The sequence below is a fragment of the Neolamprologus brichardi genome, chromosome 12 (assembly GCF_056152115.1).
Source record: "Neolamprologus brichardi isolate AB-2024 chromosome 12, ASM5615211v1, whole genome shotgun sequence".
Lineage (NCBI taxonomy): Eukaryota > Metazoa > Chordata > Actinopteri > Cichliformes > Cichlidae > Neolamprologus > Neolamprologus brichardi.
The window spans coordinates 23,944,793-23,967,077 of record NC_142115.1 but is presented as its reverse complement, the minus strand read 5'-3'; the positions used below and the strand labels follow the sequence as shown (position 1 = coordinate 23,967,077).

General features: G+C 38.3%; 1 protein-coding gene across 2 annotated transcripts; it reads right to left on the bottom strand.

Moving 5' to 3' along the window:
* Positions 1-242: 242 nt before the first annotated feature.
* Positions 243-16,058, bottom strand: smarcad1a (SNF2 related chromatin remodeling ATPase with DExD box 1a). 2 transcript variants are annotated; one of them, XM_087849205.1, is made up of 23 exons: positions 15,983-16,058; positions 13,389-13,527; positions 13,157-13,283; positions 10,788-10,857; positions 10,425-10,519; positions 10,084-10,185; positions 9,396-9,474; positions 8,596-9,272; positions 8,005-8,201; positions 6,948-7,038; positions 6,555-6,654; positions 6,237-6,296; positions 5,859-5,934; positions 5,577-5,712; positions 5,346-5,477; positions 4,838-4,933; positions 4,336-4,453; positions 4,098-4,213; positions 3,393-3,581; positions 3,176-3,294; positions 2,488-2,670; positions 2,186-2,295; positions 243-1,354 (listed from the first exon to the last, which is right to left on the bottom strand). In XM_087849205.1, exons 1-23 carry the CDS (start codon positions 16,014-16,016, stop codon positions 1,293-1,295), a joined length of 3,108 nt encoding a protein of 1,035 aa, XP_087705331.1. In that variant the 5' UTR covers positions 16,017-16,058; the 3' UTR covers positions 243-1,292. The 2 variants fall into 2 exon arrangements, with proteins under 2 accessions (XP_087705331.1, XP_006789835.2); XM_006789772.3 differs by lacking the exon at positions 15,983-16,058 and adding an exon at positions 14,123-14,553.
* Positions 16,059-22,285: the final 6,227 nt, after the last annotated feature.

Below are 22,285 nucleotides of genomic sequence, written 5' to 3'. Positions count from 1 at the left end.
ATAATTTCTTATATTATTGCTCTGTGATTATTTTGGCACTCTTTCATTAGATTAATCAAAGAATCTTTTACTGTTTCCCCAAATGAAAAATTGGAAATGTAATTATAGTTCAGCAATGTATACTACTACAGACCGTTACCAACTCTGGCCTTTGGGAGGATCTTTGTAATCTCTGATAATAATAGTTAAAATAAAATAGTCATTGGCTCCCTCTACTGGTGCATTGTTAAAGACACCACACAAACAATTATTCCAATATTTATTATTCAGTTTTAACAAGAAACTAAAAAAAACAAACAAACAAACATACAAATGACTTAGTAAAAGCTTTTACAGTAACACTTTTACAATAACAACACATTATCTACTTATACAGTACACGAATGCGGCAGCTGCTTCCTTAAATCGAGAAGTCTTCTCTCGGCCTGATAATTAAAGGAGTAGAAACAGCTATGAAAGAAATTCAAGCACCATAGGTTTTTTCTTACATACCATACCAGGATAATTAAAATATCTGTATGCTCGATGCAGTCTGCCTTTCCTAAATATGTAATTAGAAGATGACAACAGGATGAAATGTAAGACATTACACTTAACACTGACAGAGTCCATATGCATGTGATGCAGCCACAAATTTTAAATCTGAAATGGTAGAGGAATTTAAAGTGAACAACATTTTCAGTATACTTGCTATTTGAACTGTATTTCTCTGAACACGCAAACACTGTATGGAACAACGGGTAAAAATATATCCACCATTCTCCATGCTCAAACCTTTTTCTTTAAGTCTTAGATTTTAAAATATTTCCTGTATCAAAGTTTGGCAAGTAAACATCATTCTCCTTACCACCATGTTACTTTTATCTGAATGGGAGCAGTGCAACACTGCATATGTTTAAACTTAAACGACACTTTAATTCTGTCAGACCTGTGTGATAGTGTACTTTAAATACCTTTTTATTACTAAAGATTTAAAAATCACACTCTTTCAAGTTTTTACTGCTTGGTACACTTACAAAATGCAGAGGCTAAAATGCAGTTTATACTGGTCTTGTAGTCAAAGTGAGAGCAAAAACTGTGCGTATGTAAAAACTGTTTTAGGCACAGCTGCCATGTCACACTAAATCTGATCTATCGGATTTCAGTGTTTGCATGGCAGTTTATGGTTTACAGCAGTTCTCAAGTACAGACACAATGGTGTTAGCTCAGTCAGAATACTCAAGTCTTCCCAAAATCTCAGGAGACTCCACACAAATGCATTTGTACAGTTTCAAGTTTCACATGTTTGTGTATCACAGTCCCAGTGAGGCTTTGATCAAAGATGCCATATCCTCAGGTATGGTCCCCTCAACACCTAAAGGACAAATCATTTGTTAGCATTATTTTTGCATTATCCTAACCAACTTAGCTAACCCTATTCCAGTTAACAAAAGGCAGGGTACACACTGCAAAAAATATCTAAATTTTCCTGTGATTATTTTCTCAATCCTCATTATTGTTTGCACTTCACCTGCCTAATAATGTTAATCAATTTCCCACATTTTCCACAATAGAATCAGGTTGATCCAATCACTGCTCCTGGAATTCATGCACAGAAACAGAAAAACCCCAAAAAAACTTGGACCCAGTTTTAAAGTCAGCTGGAGTTTTGGCAGAAATCAAAAGCAAATATTTACAGATGTAGACACTGCAGTCAGAGGCTTGCAACCTTTATCTGACAAAAATATATCGCACACATAAGCTAAAGATAGCAGCTGTGGTGTTTAAAAATGTCACTCAAAGACAGAAAGAAGCAAAATAGAGTATTGATTCGGGTGCTCACACAGAGAAAGAGAAGTGTCAGACAGTATTACTTGCTAAAATAAAAAATTCAAAGTGTCTGCTTGCAGAGCACAGATGTGAGTGAGGGGCAATAATCTCTCTGACAAATTTGGTACTCGTACAAAATTTGCAGGAGTTTATTGTGAAAGCAGCTGACCATGTTTAAAAGAATAGAAGCACACTTTGGGCCTTAAAGGTTAGAACTTCTTAATGAAATCCTCACTACTGTTTTTTTAATGTTTTGAGTATTTTTGTCATGTTTATTTTAAAAACCGAAACAAATGCATTTATCTAAATGAATTTATCTACTAGAGAAACCTTTGGTGAAAATAGGTACAGCACATATCTTTAAATATCTCCTTACTTTGTTCAGATGAGATCATGTCCTGCTCCAGCTTTAGTTTCTTGTTTCCTAGTTGCAGGATGCAGTCCTCTATAGTGTCCTTACTGATCAGCTTAATCACCTGTACAGTTCTGATACACAGAAGTAGATCCATCACTACACACTGCATGTGTGCAACCATACTAACCACAGAATTTCCTCCCAACAGAACCTGCATTGATATTGCAAAACGCTTTTCTGCCCAGTAACTGACATGATAAGGCACAATCACAAGACATTGTTGGGTAAAATATATCTAGGATTGTACACAGATTCCATCTAACCTGGTCTGGCCCACACGGTGACACCTGTCCTCTGCTTGTTTGTCATTGTAGGGATTGCAGTCGATGTCATGTAGAATCACAACGTTAGCTGAGGTCAGGTTTATGCCGAGGCCGCCAGCACGGGTTGACAGCAGGAACACAAATATGTCAGGGTCTGTGTTGAACTCATCAATCAACACAATCCTGAAGGAGAAAGAAAACCATTTAACAGCTACAGGTGGGTACAAGCAAACAGACATTGCTTCCATTTCCCTCAATTTGACATATTTTTACCTGATGCAACAGCTAGAATAACAGATGTGCTAAACTTTTCAAACAGCTTAAACTTTAACAAACATTTCTGCAGGATTTAAGGTGCTTTTATTGTAATGTAATATCTGATGTTGTTGAAGTTCCAGTCAAAGTGTCTGTACAGACATCCACATGTGCACAACGTGACCTTTTAGATATTCAATTTAAATTACGTTACAATTTTAATCTACAGGTTTGCAGAACATAGAATATAACTAGAATCTAAGGAGCTTGGGGAAAAAAAGTGACTGGACTTCTTGAAAGAAAAGAAGTTTAAAGAAGTCTAGTCGCTTTTCTTTCCAAGCTCCTTAGATAAGCATGACCTATATGACTGAGAACATCAAATGCTTGATGTCTTGTTAGCTACAATGATCTTATTTCAATATTTGAAACCCACCTGTCCGCTATGGGTGTGGATCCATCCAGTCTGATGTAACGATGCATAAGATGTTTCAGCAGCACTTCCACAATATCAAGCATCATGGTGAACTGACTGAATAATACCACTCGGTCCCCCTGTATGACGACAGGAAAGTTGTGCTGTAAAAAATCTTAAACCTGTGCTCCAAAAATCAAAAACGCAGAACGAAATGGTTCGGTATATTTCTATCTACCTTCTCTTTAAGTGAGGCCAGCAGCTTCGTAAGGTGGTGGAATTTTCCAGAGTCAAGCAGGAGATCCTTTTCAAGCTGGTAGGAGCTGATAGTGGAGTACTGCTGGCACAGACGATTCAGCTCAAAATCTGACATCACCTCCATGTCCTCCTGTATCAGAACAGGATCTGCATCAAAGTGTGTTGGCTCCTGAGGAGAGAGAAAAAGAGACAACCCAAATGTATGAAAATGTACTAAATCAAAGTCCAGCATTCAGTTAGTCAACAGCGTAGAAATCTAAATGTTTGGTGTTGTGAGCCAAATCTGCAAGCTAAATATCACAACTTGAAGAAGTTTCTGGATAACAGAATGAAAAACCAGAATGTCAATAACTTCACGATTCAAAGGTTGTTGTAATGTGTGAAGCAGAGAAAGTGATGTTTTCATGTCATTGGTTGTATTGAACTAATGACTAATGAGAATCAAATTCCCTTGAAAACCACCAAAAGTGACACTGAACTTGAACACTATCAGCAAAGACTTACTAGGTGATCACTGTGTGCAACTTTCACAAAAACAAGGAGTCCTCCAGAACATAGTAGTGATTCTTAGGAAATGTGGACGGAGGGCTCACTGTCTTAGCATGAGCTAATCGATAATTCAGCCAACAAGACAAACAAAACACAATAAAGAACACAAACAGTGGTTGTCGGGGAGTATCCTCACCTTGAGCATAAGCTTGCTCATGGCTTTTAGTTTTTCAGTGGTGTAGTACTGTCTATGAAGCAGAGGGTGGTTGGCCATCTTCCTCAGCTGCATCATCACATTACACAACTCTCGCTCTGAAGAGAAGATGCATGTCAGGAATTATTAATCAAACATTGTTCTATATTACTGTAAAATAGTATCCCGAGTTATATTAAAGAGCTCTAATTCCACCCAGTTCATTTAATGTGGGGCTTACTTTCGCCATTCGTGGTGGATTTGAGTTTTTGAAAGAGGTTCTGGTACAGACCCCGCTGTTTCTCACTCATTGAGCAGAACTCCACCGTCTCTTCCTTTGCTGGAAGCTGCTGAAGGACCTTTTGGGGGAGGGGGTGGGGGGGGGTGGGGGGGGGTGGGGGGGAGGGAGGAGCACTATTAGTTAATTAAGTTAATTAGTACATATAATCTCTGTAAATGTGTATGATTAAAACTACTGTTTGTTAGTTTTTCCTGCAAGCTTATCTTTTAGCCAAATAGTCATTTAAATAAGATCAACTCCAGACAAGAAGGATTTTCATAGAAAGTGTATGAATATTTATTTAATTCTAACTCAATTATGACTTGAAGTTCATTACTATTAAGAGTTTCACACAACTTGGGCAAAAAAAACTAAAGCTGTAATGCAGGCTTTCATTCCAAATACTTGAAATTCTCATAATACTTGTACAGTACAAATGTGTAACTTTCCCAGATTAACTGACCTCGCTCTTGATCCGCCGGAGGATGAAAGGTTTCATGATGAGTTTGGCCTGAGAAATACGATCCCTCTCGAAACGACTCTGCTCTTCATGTGATTTCTAACATGCAATGTAACAAGCAATTTGAGTCAGATAGGAGACAGAACAATGACACACGCTACTACTAAACAGATTTTGCATGTTCTTCTTGCACTGTTTTAACCTGTGAAACAGAAGAGCATGATATTTGTCGGTAATTAAAGTGAAAACCAGGGAACAATGAATAATCAGTTAATTTCAGAGGCTCAAGTGTATTTTCAAACCCTGTTCCTTGATGCAGCACCTGTTTTGGTATTTGAGCTGTTTTAATCACTCAAATTCTTATTTAATAAGAGAAGACATGACCGACTATAGTTTAACATAAGAAAGAGAAAGGAGCTGCATTTTCTTGTAATTCTGGAGTTATTTAGTGCTTAAAAAGTACAAAAAACCCCACTTCTGTCAAAACAAAATCGACTTGACAGACACTTACCATAGAAAACATTTTTGAGAGCTGGGTAGTGGAGCTGGAGAACATAGATGGCATGATGAAGTTCAGAAGAGACATCAGCTCTAAGAGGTTGTTCTGTAACGGAGTTCCTGTCAGCAGCAAGCGATGCTCTGCCTACAGGGAACCAGACAGAAGCCGAACCCCGTTAGGCGCAACAAAGAAAAACCACAGTGGTGTTAAAAAAAAAAAAAGACTACACAGAGGTCAGCTTACATTAATAGCCATAAGATGCCGATAGCGCAAAGAGTTCATGTTCTTCAGCATGTGGCCTTCATCAAAAATGGCATATATCAGCCGCAGCTTACGAAACAGGCTGCGGTCGCTGTCGTTTCCTATTGCCAAGTTATAACTGTAAAGAAACAAACAAATGAAATAAAAGCAAAGGTATGAGTGAAAAGTTTCTATAGTTTCCTCCAGGAGTTCATACTTCACTGCACTAATTCGATCTCCTGGTAGCAAGTTTGCTAAAATGATGAGTGATCTGTGTTTGCTTACGTGGTCACAATGACATTGAAGTCAACATCTCCATTCAGGATGTCATGTTTGAGGTAGCGACGATCTTCTATAGATCCTATACAGAATAAAGGAACACAAACACAATGCTATGTTTACAAACAGGAAATGTTCACAGATTTTTAAGCAAGGCCAGACACAAACATTTTGAAGCAAAAATCACAGCACAATTTAAAAAAAAACTTTTTTAATTGTGCAAGTGCACACAGCAGACATGTGACATCCAGCTAAACTTCTAACAATCACCACAGATTATGCATATTTACATGTGAACAACATGCTCCACAGAACACAAATCCTCGAGTTCCTAAAACTGTTTCAGTTAATTTTCTAGCAACACTTAATTGACTATAACCTTACCATAATAGACGAGAACTTTGAGATCTGGACACCAGAGTTTCATCTCTCTGACCCAATTATCTACAAGACAGATTGAAAACAACACAGATCAGAAATGGTCATTTCTTTAGGTTTTATATAAATAAAAAGATTCAGATGGAAATATTGAAGTTTGTACCATAAATGTTAATGGAGATAAAAATCTGTATGTATATTGTTCTGTTTCAATTTTCAAGTTATAATTTCAATAAAGTATCTATCTATGTGGACTATTATTCAAGCTGAAAGATTACACGGTATAAAGTGAAGTGGCAAAGCGCGTGACGTGGAGTTCATTACCCAGTGTAGAAGAAGGCACAGTGATGAGGTGAGGCCCTTCAATACCATTCTGGTACAGCTGAGCTAGAAATGCTATAGCCTGGATAGTTTTCCCTAAACCCTGCAGGTTGGACAGTGAAAGAGACAAAGCGATACAATCAGACATGAGACACAAACAGTAGCAACAGTGTTCAAACACTTATGTTTGAACACTGTTGTTTCTCAACAATATTAAGAACAAAATGTTGACCAACTGCTCAAACCAGTGCTCTCTTGCCATTTTTAGGCTAAAACAACACATTTGCTTTAATTCAGTATCCTTATTTATACCTTTTAGGGAGAAAAAAAACAAACTTATACCTGGGACCTGTCGGATTTAACATTTAACAACAGGTCCCAAGCTTATTGCCTCACCATTTCATCAGCGAGGATACCGCTCAATTTGTGTTCATGAAGAAGCAGCAGCCACTTTAGCCCAATTAGCTGATAGGGTTTCAGCTGGAACCTGAAGAACAACAATAATTACAGACTGAGAAAAAGAACTGGGTCTGTCTTTTTTTTTTCCCAAACACACCCTGACTCACTAATTACGTCGTAATGCATAATTTATGGAAAAATGATGAAAAGCTGTTATAACAGCAGTTAAGGCCAAGTTCATTCTGAGGTCACAAATCACCTCAGTCTTCCTACATTGGTTCCTACACTGGTTGCAAATTCTGCACTTTCCTTCCAACATCGGAGAGTTATGTTAAAGATCACCGTTCAGCTTTCACTCAGTAGCAAAAACATTCAGACATTTCTTTCTAATACTCAGCACATTATACTCGCTTGTTTTTTGTATCACATTTGCTTGTCTTATACATTGAAATGACAACAGAAAGCCTCCTTTATCAAGTTACAAAATATTTTTTAAAGTTCTGTAAAGACATTTTTAACAATCTTGCTCATAATAAAGAACTGATTTTTTTTAATTACAAATTTCAATTTTTTGGTTACAAATTATTGAAACAATCGACAGTGCTGCACAAATATCTTGAACTGACCCTCGTCTTTTTATATTTTCCTAGGAAAATGGGAATAGAGATATATTCAATAATTGTGCAAACAAAAACCCATTAAAAAATATAGCATGAAAAGTACAAGCAGTGACTGCAGTGGAGACATTTATTTTTTTTAAACACTGTTTCACTTCAGCTCTTTACATGTTGTAACTTCATTCTTCCCCATGGCTGACAGATGAACCAATAACAGTACATGTAAGAGCGGCCCACAGACCGGCTGTACCACATATTTTTGACACTTGCCTCAATTTGACAACAAACACTCTCTGCAGATAGTCTGAAGCTCCCCACAACAGCCCACACGCTACCACCACTGAACTATTATTTCCCCATTATTCTTACTACTACACAAAAACTTAAGAAATTTAAGATGGTTCACAAACTGTTTTCAAGAATTACACTGTACTCACTGGGTGTTGAGCACTCTGGGCTGTTTCATGGCTCCTGTCCCTTTCTCCATCACTTGAGTGACTTGTTTGACCATTTTTGATGAAATCGTCTCACATTTGCACATCAGCCCCAGGACAACCTTCCTCTCCTTGAGGACGACTCTGCAGCCCACCAGCAAGTCTTCTGAAAGTCCATTGTTCTTATTGAGAACATCAACCTGGAGGAGAAAAACATCAAACAACAATTAACATGACAAATAAATCTGACTAAATATAGAGAGGAGTCATTACTACTCTATTTGTACACATCCTGATAAATCTTGGTTATCCATCTTTGCATATTTACCCTCTGATGATAGAAGTGTTGAGAAAAAGAAAACTATTGTGATAAAACTATTGTGCTGAACAGAGCATGTTATCTGCAGAACAAGCCAATACAGCGTAAACAAAAGGTTGCATTCAGTCAGATCATTTCAGACTGTGAATACAGCCCTTTGTTTTTAAACCTCTTCTGACAAAAACTCTATCAAACTGTTTTATTTAACATAAATAATCTGCTGGAAATCTATTTGTGGTTTCATGCTTCTTGTTTAGAAACATATGGCCTCTTACCAAACTTTTCCAGCTTTTAAAGGGTCTCAGTTCCACAATTTTCTGTGCCTTTTTAATGGAGCACCCAGACATTAGTGACAGTTCGTCTAATGATGCATCCTGGAAGAATGCAAGAATCTCCTTCTTCACGTCTGTCATGCCTACTTTAGAGTCCAGCTCACCATCTGAATCCTCAAACTCGCTGCTTACTGTGTCTTCATAGTCGTTTTCGCCCTCTGAACTGACATGTTCATCTGAGGCACGCGCCTTCCTCTTTCTCTCTGCCGCCTGCTTCTTAGCTATGCTGGTTCCACTGGTAAATCTGGACAAAGTCTGGGCAGCAGATGAGGAGGAAGAGGGCTTCAGCGAGGAAGAGGTAGCAGTTTTGTTGGCAGAGGACGATGAAGCCGCTGGACCAGATTTTCTTACAATCCAAGAAGACAGAGTGGCACTTTCTTCTTTGGAGTCTTCGTTGTCTTCCAAGTCAGAATCATCGTCACTGTCCTGTGTATTTTCAGAATCCTCTGTACTGTCATCCTCCGTTTCACTGACATGGTCTTCAAACTCTTCATAATCGTGCCTCTTTTCACCATTTTTCTGGTCTTTTTGGTGCCTCAGCTTTCTCTTTAACTTGTCTTTCTTCTTTGATTTGCTGGATACCTTTCCTTCTGACCCATGCGAGCTGAAACTTGTATTATCTAATATCAGAAAACAAACGGAGGTTTCAGAACCAGTTAAGCACTTCAACATTAAATTGAAAGTACATATAAACTGCTTGTTAAACAGTGAAAATATTCAGATGACAGCTGTTGTGTTTGCACCTGTGTCTGAGAACATCTGTAGAACCTGCAGAGCATCTTCAAAATTCCAGTCATGTTCCTGCAGCACCATCCTCAGCTCCTACAACACACAGACTACAGATCAGTCCTCAAACTAACACAAAACATTGTTTCAGAAACAGCTGTAATTTTGCCCGACTTCCTTTTCTTACTATTTTGTGTGGATATAATTTGCTTTGAACTCATCAGTAAATGTTCAACTACATCTTCTCCACCTTTATACGGTGCTTAATACATTTATTAGGGGATGAAAACAAACGTTTTAGAAATCTTGTTTTAAACAAAAACTTTCACTTAAAGATGTTGTACATACTGGTGGATTGACCATTGTAGAAGGCAGCTGTGGTAAAAACCATACACTCGGTCATGGTCTAATAAATTTGTCAAGCACTGTATGTATATTTTAAGTTTACTTGTTGGCCTTCTAGGACTGTGGCATGTAAAAAAGAAGGCAGAGCCAATGAGAGAAGGGGAATTCCCAGGGTGGAATTGAACCAGGACACTACAGCAAGGGTTGCCTTCTCACCAGCCGAACTAAAGTGGCACATTGACACATTTTCTTTTTACTGCAGTGTTGCAGGCCATTTTATACAGTTTTTATAACATATTTTTTTTACATCAGTGGAAAGGTTAATTGCGACATTGTGAATTTAAGACGCCTCTCACTCACCTCCTTGTCCTGGTCAGGAAATTTCTTCTGCAGTCTTCTGACCATAGATTCCTGCTTCTCCCAGCTTGGCTCTTTGTCCTCATTTTCTTCTTCATCAGAGGCCTGTCCGTTAAAAAAAATGCAATAAAATTACCATTTTAATTTACAAAAAAACAAAACAAAGCAGAAAATGTGAGTCAGTTCTTGTAAACCACGCTTTTGTTCTGTTTAAAAGAAAATTAAAGTATTCTCAGTGTTCTGTGCACACTGTTTTCATGCTGTATCATGACTGAAGTCACCATTAGTGTCGCAAAGATGCACAATTCTTCCCATTTTAAACCATTAAGACACAGAAGGCTTACCGCTGATGGTTTTGTCTTCTTGCTAGGTTGAATCTCAACACTGTCTTTAGAGCTGCTGCTTCCATCCTGCTTTCTCTTCCTGCTTTGACTCGAGCCTGAGAGGACAAAACAGACAGTGTTCCTAATAAATCTAACTAATTAAGAAACAGATCTATCTACTTTAATCACTTTGGATGTTATTTTTACAATAACATGCTCATATATTTGGAATAATTATTTTTCACACCTAATAATTGCTTCTTCTTTTTTTTTACTCTTACTTACTCTCTATAAGTTTAGATTTGGTACATTCTTTGTAGAACTAAAAATTTCCCTTTAAGTTATAAAATAAACCTCAATATGAAAAGTAAAATAAATACTTACCTTCTTTATCACCATATTTTAAAAGGCAAGCAGCTACAGCCCCATCCAGTGTGCTTGTACTTTCAACAATCTGAAAGGAAAACCAAAGGGATCATGTCTAATGAACAGTGACTACATTTGAAGTGGCTAATATATAAATACAGTTTTCAATCACCATTATAAATATTTCATTTGGGAAGTGTGCTGAAATTGAATTTAAAAACAAAAAAACAAAAAAACAAACAAACAAAAAAAAAAACAGGCAGCAGGCTGGTTCTGATTTTTAAACACTAAATAATTTTCTAAAGCATACATAAAAAATATAGAACTTCTTTTAGGTATTCTCTATGAAGAAGTTATATTCAATGCTAGCAGTTTACAGGCCACATACAAATTTAACTAAAGTAAATGAACATGGGTTAAAGAAAATCAATCGTAAACATTAGTGAGCTGATTATTTACCGAGCAAAGAATTAGCTAAAAAAAAAAAAAATGTAGCCTGAAATGGACAGACCATTGAGCTCTTATTGGCACAAAAAAAAAAAAAAAAAAAAAAAACATTCACCCCTAATGTTTTATACTTGGAAACTGGCATTAATTCATAAAGATACTAGGGCTTCCACAAACAATTATTTTTGATAGTCGACTAGTCACCGATTAATTTTGCGATGCATCCATTGGACGTAAAACATACAACTTATTGCACCAGCACGCATCTGCTCTTATGTAACTATCATTAGCTTACAGCTTTAAGTGTTTAAGGTATGTGCTAACTAAAAATAAAGACAAGATGACCGTTTATTAAGTTTTAATGAAATTTGCAGATTGCTTCAGTGAAGTTTAATAAACTCCTTGCTATCTAAAATATAACAGGACACTGGAGTATATTCTCGAGCATCTCACACTTCTGATAATCAGTTGTCTGCTTGACATTTATTCAGCTGTGTAAAAACTATAACTTTAATCGCAGCCAAACTGATTTACTCAGGAACAAATAAAATACTAAAAAAAGCCAAACAATAACATTTTTAAGTTATCTAAATGACTTATATATGTTTAACCTGAGTAGCGAAAGACGAAAACGATTTGCCGGGAGTCCGGTGTTCTCACCGGCTCTAGTGAGCCTTGCCCCCGGCTAGCTATCGAGCTAGTGGGTAACAGACGCCTCCGAAAACGTCGGAGCGCTTTTAAAAATATGAGGTGTCTTGATAAACTGTGCAGATATTTGAGGTTTACACAGCTACATTCTCGCCTGAACATATGTTAAATGTTTATTTTGTGACCCAGAAAGAATAATAAGAGTAATATTAAAACTAACTAGCTGCCGCCATTGTTGGAAACTGAGCTGGGCTGCGCTATGAATTCTGGGACAGAGCTAGTGATGTGCGGATCAATACTAAAATATTGATTCCTCCGATACCAGTCATTTATGTTCTAGAATCGATTCTCACATTAAAATATCGATATTTTAGTAATTTAGCATAAATTTGTAGTTTATCATTAACAGTAACACAGTGGGGAGAACCTATTTCATTCCGATTGTCTACATTGGAAGGAACTACTTCCTCTTCTGCCTTTCATAGTCATGTGCGAAATACGGCTGTATAAATGTGTCAGCTCCTTGGCGTGCGCACTCACAACAATGGCTGAGCGTAACTGGAGTTATGTGCGGCCATATTTTACATCCACAAACGTGGTTTGCGATACATGTGTCAAGAAAGTGAGGTGTTGTGGCAACACCACTAACCTCGTCAAACACCTCAGAGTAAATCATATCACAGAATATGACGAGCGTATGTTGAGGCGAACTGAAGAGGAGTGGACAGGGACAGGTGCTGCTAGGGCGAGACATACGTCTCTCACGGAGTCCTTTAGGGCTGCAGGCGGGCAAGGTGTTCAAATAGCGCACAACTTCAGGTTTTTTATTTCTATATGATGAATTCTGCATTATTAAGTGATAAGAACAAGTAATCTGATGTCCTGTAATCATTATGATGCTATAATTTGAGATACAATAAATAAAATACGTTTTTGTACAAAGTATCGGTATCGGATCAGTATCGTCAATACCACCCTGAATATTACTTGGTATCGGATCGGATAGGAAATCAGTGGTATCGCACATCACTAGACAGAGCTACTTCTTCTTCTTCGGGGTTTAACGGCAGCTGGCATCCTTGTACATGCAGTGCTGCCATCTTCTGTTTCAGTCTGTTATTACACTCTTAAATCCTACTACTTATTCCTGCGTCTTTTGTGATCTTACAAAGCTTCAAACGACGCATCGACTATCAAATCAGTCGTCGTCGATTTTGATAGTCGACGTAATCGTGACTAGTCGACTAATCATGGTAGCCCTAAAAGATAGAAAACCTTTTATTGAAACTCACCTCCAGCGCATCCGGTCTTGTCAGCTCAGGAAACATCTCCATTAGTCTGTTCAATTTGTCATCCAATTCATTGTCGTCGTCCGTATCATCCAGCACTACAATTTGGGATGCTTTACCAGCAGGCTTGCTATAAAAGAAAGATAACAACTCTAAAATATGCAGTGGATCAGTGAACGAATGCATACATTTGGGGGGAAAAAAATAATTACTAGTTATTTTAGCATATACACACTTGGATTTTTTTGTTAATGACATCTTGGTCTTTGGTTCAGAAATGACTTCATCCTCCTCTAAATCAACAGTAAAGACTTCCTCAAAAACAACTCCTCGGGCCACGGATTTTGGGGGGGCTTTGACAGGCTTTGTCTGGGCTGGGGGAAAAAAAGACAGCAGAAACATGTTGGTAGATGTTTTCCTAACAGCAGACAAAGAGATTTCATTCAATATATTAAAATTAATGTTTGCAGGAAAAATACCAGTGAAGAAGACCAGTGATACTACAAATTGTATGACACCTGTCTGCTTTTACGTTTTTCTTGGCAAAACATGGAACATAACCACATGCATGGAACTACTTGAAGTTAAAGAAGGTGGATATGAAAAGGACCAAATCCTGAAATTATGGTTGACTTGTGAACCCTGGTACACAAGACATCATCATAATACTGAGCTTAGTGTTCGTATGCTGCTAAAAGATGAAGATTAGACTGACATCATCTCAAATCTCTTATAGGATTTCTGAAATGGCTTAACATTGTAGTCTTTTATGCTGTACGTGTAATATTTGATTGTGTAAATGGCCAGCTTTAGATTGAAAGCATTATTTCTAAATATCTACCTTAATACTGCTGCGGGGGAAAGCCATGCTGAGCTGTTAAAGTGATACAGGTAATGCTAACGATAGCATTTCAACACATCTAGCTATCAGCAATGCAGAGCTAGCCTTTACATGTAGCTGCTGGTTACCTGGTTTGTTCTCCTTTTCAGACTCTGGACTTTTTGACCCGTTAACCTGGTCCTTGCTGCATGCCCTCCCGTCAAAACGGAACCGGTCTAAATTGAAGAGACTCATTTTACCAGGTCCTTTATGTGCCTGACAGCGGCACTTCTTTGTCTCTTCCTACTCAGCCGTATTTTTTTCCTGTTCAGCCGTATGAAGCACAACGTGATGCACGATGTGACAGCCCGCTAACTAGCGCCAGATATTAGCATAGAGGGTAAGAAAGCTGTGTCACTGCTCCGTTTTTAACGGCATCAGCTTAAAATTGATCGGTAATGTCACACGGGTTTTGTAACAAAGAAAGCGGTTAAACTCCCGTGTTATGTATGCTGCATCCCGACTATACCCGGTTTCCCGCGAACTCCCTCGGCCCTGGAGGAATCCGAGCCGGCACAGCTCATTGGTAAGAGGAGGAAGTGGGCGGAAACTCATCGGTAAGTCAAGATGGTACTCTGTAGCATACTTCCGCTTTCGCTCACATTGAATTTTACAGGGCTAATGGTAGTGTGTCAGCGTTTCATCGCGAATATAAATACATATGAATGCATCCGTGAGGTATCACAGCGTTTTCCTTTCCACTAGTGGGCAGAAGAGAAGGAGGTTCATTATTTTCACGGCAGTGTCGACGTTGCTTATGAAATCACTGGTGTATAAAATTACACACCCGGTAGTACTTGTGGGTAACCATATCATTTGAATGTATGGATCATTAACTGCAATATGCACTTTGTTTTAAATTGTCTGTGTATGAGCTAATTACAAAGATACAGACATGTCTTTCTAAATTGTAATTACTATGCAATTTACAGGTACTAGCCAAGTCCATGAAATGTGTTTAGAATGGCGTCGTCGGGGTGTACAGAGCGTTGAAAATGAGCAATTCTAAGTAAATCGTGGTGCAATATTAATAATGATGATAATAATAATTTCCATCATGAACATCAAACTGCTGCATGTACTGTGAAAACAAATAGCATTGCATGCCTACAGGAAATGCCTGTTTTTGTGAACCCAGATTTGTCTTGGAAGGATATGTTCTGTTTTCATTAATGTATTTATTACCATCAAAGCAATAATAACTTATTTCTTCTGCGTTTAACCATCCAACACGAGAACTCTTAATGGGAAATACAAATATAAATTTATATTGGGAATATACATTTTTTCCAAAGTCTTCTAAATACAACACATTTTCCTGCTCTATATGCCATTTATCTCCAGATAATACCCAATGGGTAAAATCTGGCTCTGTCAGGAGCAGGCTCTTATCCCCTGACTTGACGCATGAAGTCCTTAGAAACTCTTTTTTCCCTAAATTTTGCTTTTAAGGAGCCAGACTTTATTGTATATTTGAAATTGTGCTTGAGTAATAGTGCTCTGGGCTTTCTGAAGAGCTTTCAAGGTTTTTATTTGGGCAAAGGCAGATTTTCCACTCATTTTTAGTTCAGTCCTTCCTTCTACCTTACTGTTTTCAAATGAATGGGGTTTTGTTGTAGTTGTTTCTTAAGCCACTTAATACTAACACGATGGCTTGACCAATGAATCATTCAAGCACAAAAATACACCTAATTGCAGGCATGAACGAGTGTTCACATAACAGACCATTTAGCAAAGAACCAATTTTGAATTTTATATTTAAGCACAAAAACACATCATTTGTTTACATCTTGGCATGGCGTACAGTGTGTCCTTTAAAAACAGAAGAAAGTGGAGGATAAAAGAAGTGGCAGACTTAAAAACTTAAAAATCTATAGCAGACAAACAGTATCTAAAAGTTATGTCCTTGAAAAATAGGAAAGAAATGCAGGAAAGACCTGACACGGGACCTGAGAGATTGATGTTGCTCTCCAGTTGATCCATATAATGTTCACCGAAGTCTCCTCAGAAATGGTCTCACTGGAAGGGTGGCTGTCAAGAAGCCATTCTCAAAGAAGAGACAGAAAGGGGAAAGGCTGAGGTTTGCCAAATTACACAACAACTGGACTGAAAATCAGTAGCAACCGGTCTGATGGAGTGATGAATCCAAATTGTTGTCAGCATGCAGGGAGGAGGTCAGGAGTGTCTACAGCCATCTGTAAAACACAATGGAGGCTCTGCTATGGTTTGGGGCTGGATATCAGCCAGTGGTGTTGGAGATCTTAGATCTTATCACAATTGCTTTACCATTAGAATTGTGAATGCAGAAAAGTACAGCCAGATTTTGATCCACCATGCAGTGCCATCTGGAAAGCATCTGATCAGGGATGGCTTCACTTTTCAGCATGACAGTGAGCCCCAACACACTGCCAATGTAGTAAAAGCATACCTGGAAGGAGAGGCCAGACCTCAACATTATAAAAGCAGTGTGGGATCATCTTGAACTCAAAGAATGTTTTTTTTTTAAATTTACTTAAGTAGTTTCACACAACTATGTTTAGTAACTCATATGAAACATCTTAATTTTGACTTTATTTATCTGTTATTTCAGTTAAATACTGTAAATACTCAATGCCTTTACATTCACTCAGTTTAAAAATTGAGTACAACAGTCAATTTCTTTGGAGTTACTCAATACAGTTGGGTGGAAACATTTGAAATAACCTTTTTAATTTTACTTAAATAACACAAATAACTTAAGTAAACTTAAAAAATGTTAAGTATGTTAAGTAAATCCAACTGAAGAGGATATTTTAAAACCAACAATAGTGAGATTTCATTGTGTGTGTGTGTGAGTGTGTGTGTGTGTGTGTGTGTGTGTGTGTGTGTGTGTGTGTGTGTGTGTGTGAGTGAGTGCTACCAAAGCCTGTTACATTTGTACAAACTCTGTTCTAGCTTTATATCCTGTATTTCCATGTACTTTAGCAGTGTTTCCATAAATTCCTGCAGCTATTTTCCCATTTTCCCAATGAAAGGGGTGGCTCAAGACTTTCGCAAAGTACTGTGTATAAAACACATTTAGATCAAATTTTTTTGCAATAAATATACAAGATGTTTAAACTTATTTTGTCCTCATAATCTGATAAATATCCCGTTACTCAGGAACCAAATCCCCCAGAGTTTAAAAACAAAAAAATGAAAAAGAGCCAAACACTGTCACACATTCACAGATCAGCAGGTGGCAGCAGATACATTCTTTTTGAGATGGGATAAAGAACTACAAAGTTTCCTTCATGTCCTTTTGTAACTTCAGCATCCTCTGGAGGTGTGTTCTCTTTGCTCTCATTTGAGTACCACTTTGGGAGAATACAGTTTGTTCATCCTTATATATTAAAAAAAAACAACTATCATTATACAGTCCTAGAACTGTCAAACTAGTTCTTCTACATTAAATCTCTGTGTGCAAGGTACAGCCATTTTAATGGGCGCAGAGACAATAAAGTTGTTAAAGAAATAACAACTTTATTGTCCATTGCCAATTTTATGGCATGAGATGAAGATCACAGTGATAATTTAAATAACTGGTGTATTTGTGGAAACTCTGATGTATGATGTATCTGGTGTTTCTTTTTGGTTGTTGGATGGATGTTTCAGTGTCTGCTATGCTACAGGAGATCAAGAAAGGAAGAATTGAAGCATGCTTTGTTTCAGTTCAGAGAATTCCACCAGTTGACTTAAAAGTGATACTCAGACGCGTTTAAGTGATATTACTTAGCAGTAACTGCAGACCATTGGGAGCGGAGCAGGCACTCACCTGTTATTGGTGTGTACTTGAAGCTATTTTTATGTAAGGTAGCGTAATAATCACAATCATCAAGTGAGTATTGGGCTTCTGCTGATTTTTTTTTCGGTCGACAGTCTGTTTAATCAGCTGACCTTTGCTGCTGCTCTCTCTTAAGCCACACAATTCAGTATATTAACATAAGTTACATAAAATGTCATGCCTGTTTAAATGGTAAGTGGTCTGCATTTGTAAAGCGCTTTACTTAGTCCCTATGGACCCCAAACGCTTTACACTACATTTAGTCGTTCACCTATTCACACACAGGTGATGGGATTGGTGAAGGATATTTGACATGCAGCCTGGGATCAAACCACCGACCTTCTGATTACTGGGTGACCTGCTCTGCCACCTGAGCTACAGCCACCGCAAACCTGAGCCAAGGTTTAAATAAAAAAATAACAAGGGTGTTATGGTCTCTCTTATAACTTAACTGCTATGGTAACAACACCTTTTTGTTGAAGTAACTTACTTTATTTAACATGTTTTGCAAGGGCGCAGGCATATCAATGCGCACATACAACACACTTGTGTAGTGGTACTACTTTATGTTATAAAGTAGTACCACTACACAATATATTGCTTTTACTAAATACATAACAAAGGGAAACTAAAGAGGGTCATACATTCAAATTATATTGGCTGTGCCAATAAAATATATATTTTTTTCTTTTTAGTCCTGCACTTTGTAGATGTTCTCTGTGCACTTGTCTCACAGCTGGCTCAAAGAAAGCAAAGTTATTTATTTCCATAGTATTTGGCACACGGATCCACATACTCTCACCATTACAAGTTAAAAATGTTGCTCTCTAACAAATCTTCTCACCTAAGAGAAGCAAATTTGTGAAGCAACAACAACTAAGCTCTACTGTAGTTCCTCAACCATCCCACTGGTCTGCCTTCCTCCTGGGCAGTCACACACACACACGCACGCACACACACAGAGCTTGAATCGGGTTGTGGTTTGACAGGATGTGGTGACAGATGGATTTAAACTGTATTTAATGTGCAGACTAGACTGTGTGCACAGATTATGTGTTAGAAATGGTCTGGCTACATGTCAGACAAACATGTCTGCAGTTTTGAGTAAAACCTGATTGAACTTTGAATGTTCTTCTAATGACACATCACAAAACACTTTAAAACACCGGCCTCTTCCATAAACCCTGTTTTCACCAAACTAGGCAACATGATGTCACTACGCCTTGCGTCGGAGCAGTGTTGATGGTTACGTTTGATCGTCTCATCATAACACCTCAGCAGCCAGTACAGCGCCATTTTGCCGCCTTACTGTCGCCCCCACCATTGTCATGGAGACCATGTAAGTTATAGCATTGCTTGTGTGTATGTGTGTGTGTTTGTACTCTACCCAAAGCACAATAGACAGACTGACATAGAGTCTGATAGGGGTTGTGACCCTTCACAGCAGGATGCTCAAACTGTGGCTCCTGGCTTCTCCTGTCTCCTGGTCAAGGTTTGTGTGTATATGTGTTCGTGCATGTGTGTGTATGCGTGTGTGTTTGTACTTTCCATTAAAGTTAGAATGTTTTTTCCTTTGTTAGTTTTGCTTTGTCAGGGTTGTTATACAGGTGCTTTTCTACTATGTATTTATCAAACTCAGGATTGCACACAGATTCAAAAACAAAACAAGCAAGCATGTCGTGTTTCCAACAACGCAGGCTGCGAGGCAAGAACCATTCGTACGGTATGTTTTTGCTCGAGTTAATAGGCGAAACAAAAGTATGAAAACATACACAGAACAAAAGCGAAGCAAGTGATCTGACATCCTGCTGCTTTAAAACCAAACACACACACACAGATAATATGCTTACACTTCTCATACTGTACATCTAAATAGTGTTTATGTTCTCCTGTAATATGTGAAAAGCTTGCATCCACATATTCGTTTATGAGGGCTTAACTATTTAGTGCCTGTGTCAAGTGCATGTGTAAGTCCACGCCTTACATGCATGCCCGCGCGCTCGTTGTGTGTGCACTTTTAAGGTTGACCCATCCATGATGTCCCAGTGGACTTGTCACAGTGTCTGTCACCACCCAGTCACCATGGCGCCCAACTTGGCCGAGACCCGACGGCGGCAAGGAGCACCTTGTCACCCTGGTAACACGTCTGGGATGTAACCCCCCCACCCCAACTCCCCCAAGAAATGCAGGGAGACACACATACACATGCACACACACACATACGCACACACCCATGCAAAAATGCATAGAAACTCTCCCTCGCTTTCTCACACACACACACACACACACACACACGCACACACAGAAAGCCACACACTCTTTGAGTGTAGGACATATTTCATGTTAGAAGTAACTGTAACAATCAACGTTAACTGATGTGGCTGAAAACACTGAGAAAAAGATTCTAGGTTTCTTTTTTGCACAAAGCCACCAAACATAATGTTAGCACTATCTCATTGTGATGTGGCTATTGGTTTTAAACAGCTTATGATATTTCAAAATGGTTTTGAAACTCTACTAACATTAATTTACCAAGTTCCACACCACAGACACTATAATACATTTGTGGAGCTGTAGATTACTCTGATATATCCAGCTCTGTCTATACAGCCAACCCTGCACAGCTACTGTATGTTCAATTAACAGAAGGTTTTCCATTGATGTTGTATAAAAAAATTTGCCGCCTCAATTTGCCACCACAATGCTATGCTTACATGAGCTTATTTAGCAAAGTATTGTTATTGTGTCATAGCCAGCCACTGGGTATTTTATGCAAGTTTTGCTTTAGGACACTGAAATAAGTGAAATAAGTCACCTAACCTTATTTGTTCCTTCGTGGTTGCTACCAGAGATGCTGTGTATAAAAAGAAATACCAACACATGCGAGTGAACAGTATACAAATGCTGTGAAAACTTTTATGGATGTGGTGACTCTTATTTCTGCTGGGAAAACTTGTCACTGTTACATTTTGGTATAACTGACATAAAGTCAAGGTGACCACAACTGTTCCATAAAGAGAGAAACTCACACATATCCACATTTGACACATAGAGTGGTAAAAGTTTAATAATAAAAGAGCATCACTAACTGCGTATCTTACTTTCACTTTTGGCAAACAATATCAAAATAGCCTATAAGTCAAGTTTAGCTCATGCTCATGCACCGGGAAACAAACAATATCATAAAGATTTTTTATGATATTTCCAAAAGGTTAGCAGACAAGACTGTGCAGTGCATAATAACTGCAACCAATAAATATGATTTCCTGGAAAAAGGTGGCCAGAATAATTTACAGTGACATAAAAACATGAACCAAGAAATAAGACAGGATTTGAGGACTGCAGCAATATGCTTTTTATGGACAGCATTTGGGTTATTAAAACATCTGAAAATCTGCTGTCAGAAAACTTATAAAACACTTTACAGAAAAAAACTGCTTTTGTTTAGTCATCACTCATAACCTTTCTCTCTGCAGGCAAAGCGAAACAGCAGCGGGGGAGAATTCCCCTGTTGCTGGCGGTGATGCTGCGGAGCAGCGAGACAACACACCAATCACAGAGAGACAATGACTGATCCTCCTGGCTGCCTTACAGAACATCAGTCAAACAGAGCTTTGTTAGCGCTGCATTCCTCTGTATTGTCCTCTTTGCACTCCGTTAATGAAAGATTGTTAATTAGATCTGTGTCAAAAAATGAAAATATATATTGCTACTGTAATCTCTGCATTTGCTTTGTAGCGATAGTGTCTCGTTATTGCGTTTGCCTGAAGTGTGGCACAACTAAACGGTGGTTTTCCTTCCTTTTAGCGGCTGCAGTCAACTCTGATGGTTCTGTCACATTATTGCAGTGTTTTAATTAAGCAGAAGGAGACATGCAGAAAGACAGGCGGACAATGAATGATCCCCAGGTTGCCTTATATGACGTTGTTCAGACAGAGCTTTGTTGGCACTCCATGCCTTTGCATTGTCTGCCTGTCTGCAATTGTTTGAGTCAAATGATGCCAATTATGTCTCTGTCATTTAGACAAATAATATTGTTGGCTTCATGATTTATTTTTCTGCTTTCACCAACTGATTATTGTCCTACTTGGATTGCTTGGTGTAATCTACTACTGCTACAATTTTGTCCCCACAGTTTAGCCTGAAACTGTTGATTTTAACATAAAGGGAGGGTCTGCCTTAAACTTTACTGTTGGAGTGGAAAAAAGTGAAATATAAAATGCAGGCAAAATACTACAGGACATGACTTGGCTCACTAAAAAAAAAGTGCTAGATGTCCATTCGATTTACTGGTGCCTGAACTTGTTCAGTGGTATTTGCCATAGTTTTACTTTTAGGGCTGGTGCACAAAAATGTACACTTGCAAGCTCCAGGAAAACTTTCACCCTTGTTAAAAAAACAAAGCTGTCCTGAGAGAAGAGAGCTCGGACAAAGTCTTGTTAGGTTGTTT

Excerpts from the sequence above, each read along its gene's own strand:
- smarcad1a (XM_006789772.3), bottom strand. The coding sequence starts at position 14,228 with ATGAGTCTCTTCAATTTAGACCGGTTCCGTTTTGACGGGAGGGCATGC. Across the intron at positions 9,475-10,083 it reads TTCCTGACCAGGACAAGGAG|GAGCTGAGGATGGTGCTGCA; the intron begins GTGAGTGAGAGG and ends TGTGTGTTGTAG. Across the intron at positions 9,273-9,395 it reads ACAGATGTTCTCAGACACAG|ATAATACAAGTTTCAGCTCG; the intron begins GTGCAAACACAA and ends TTCTGATATTAG.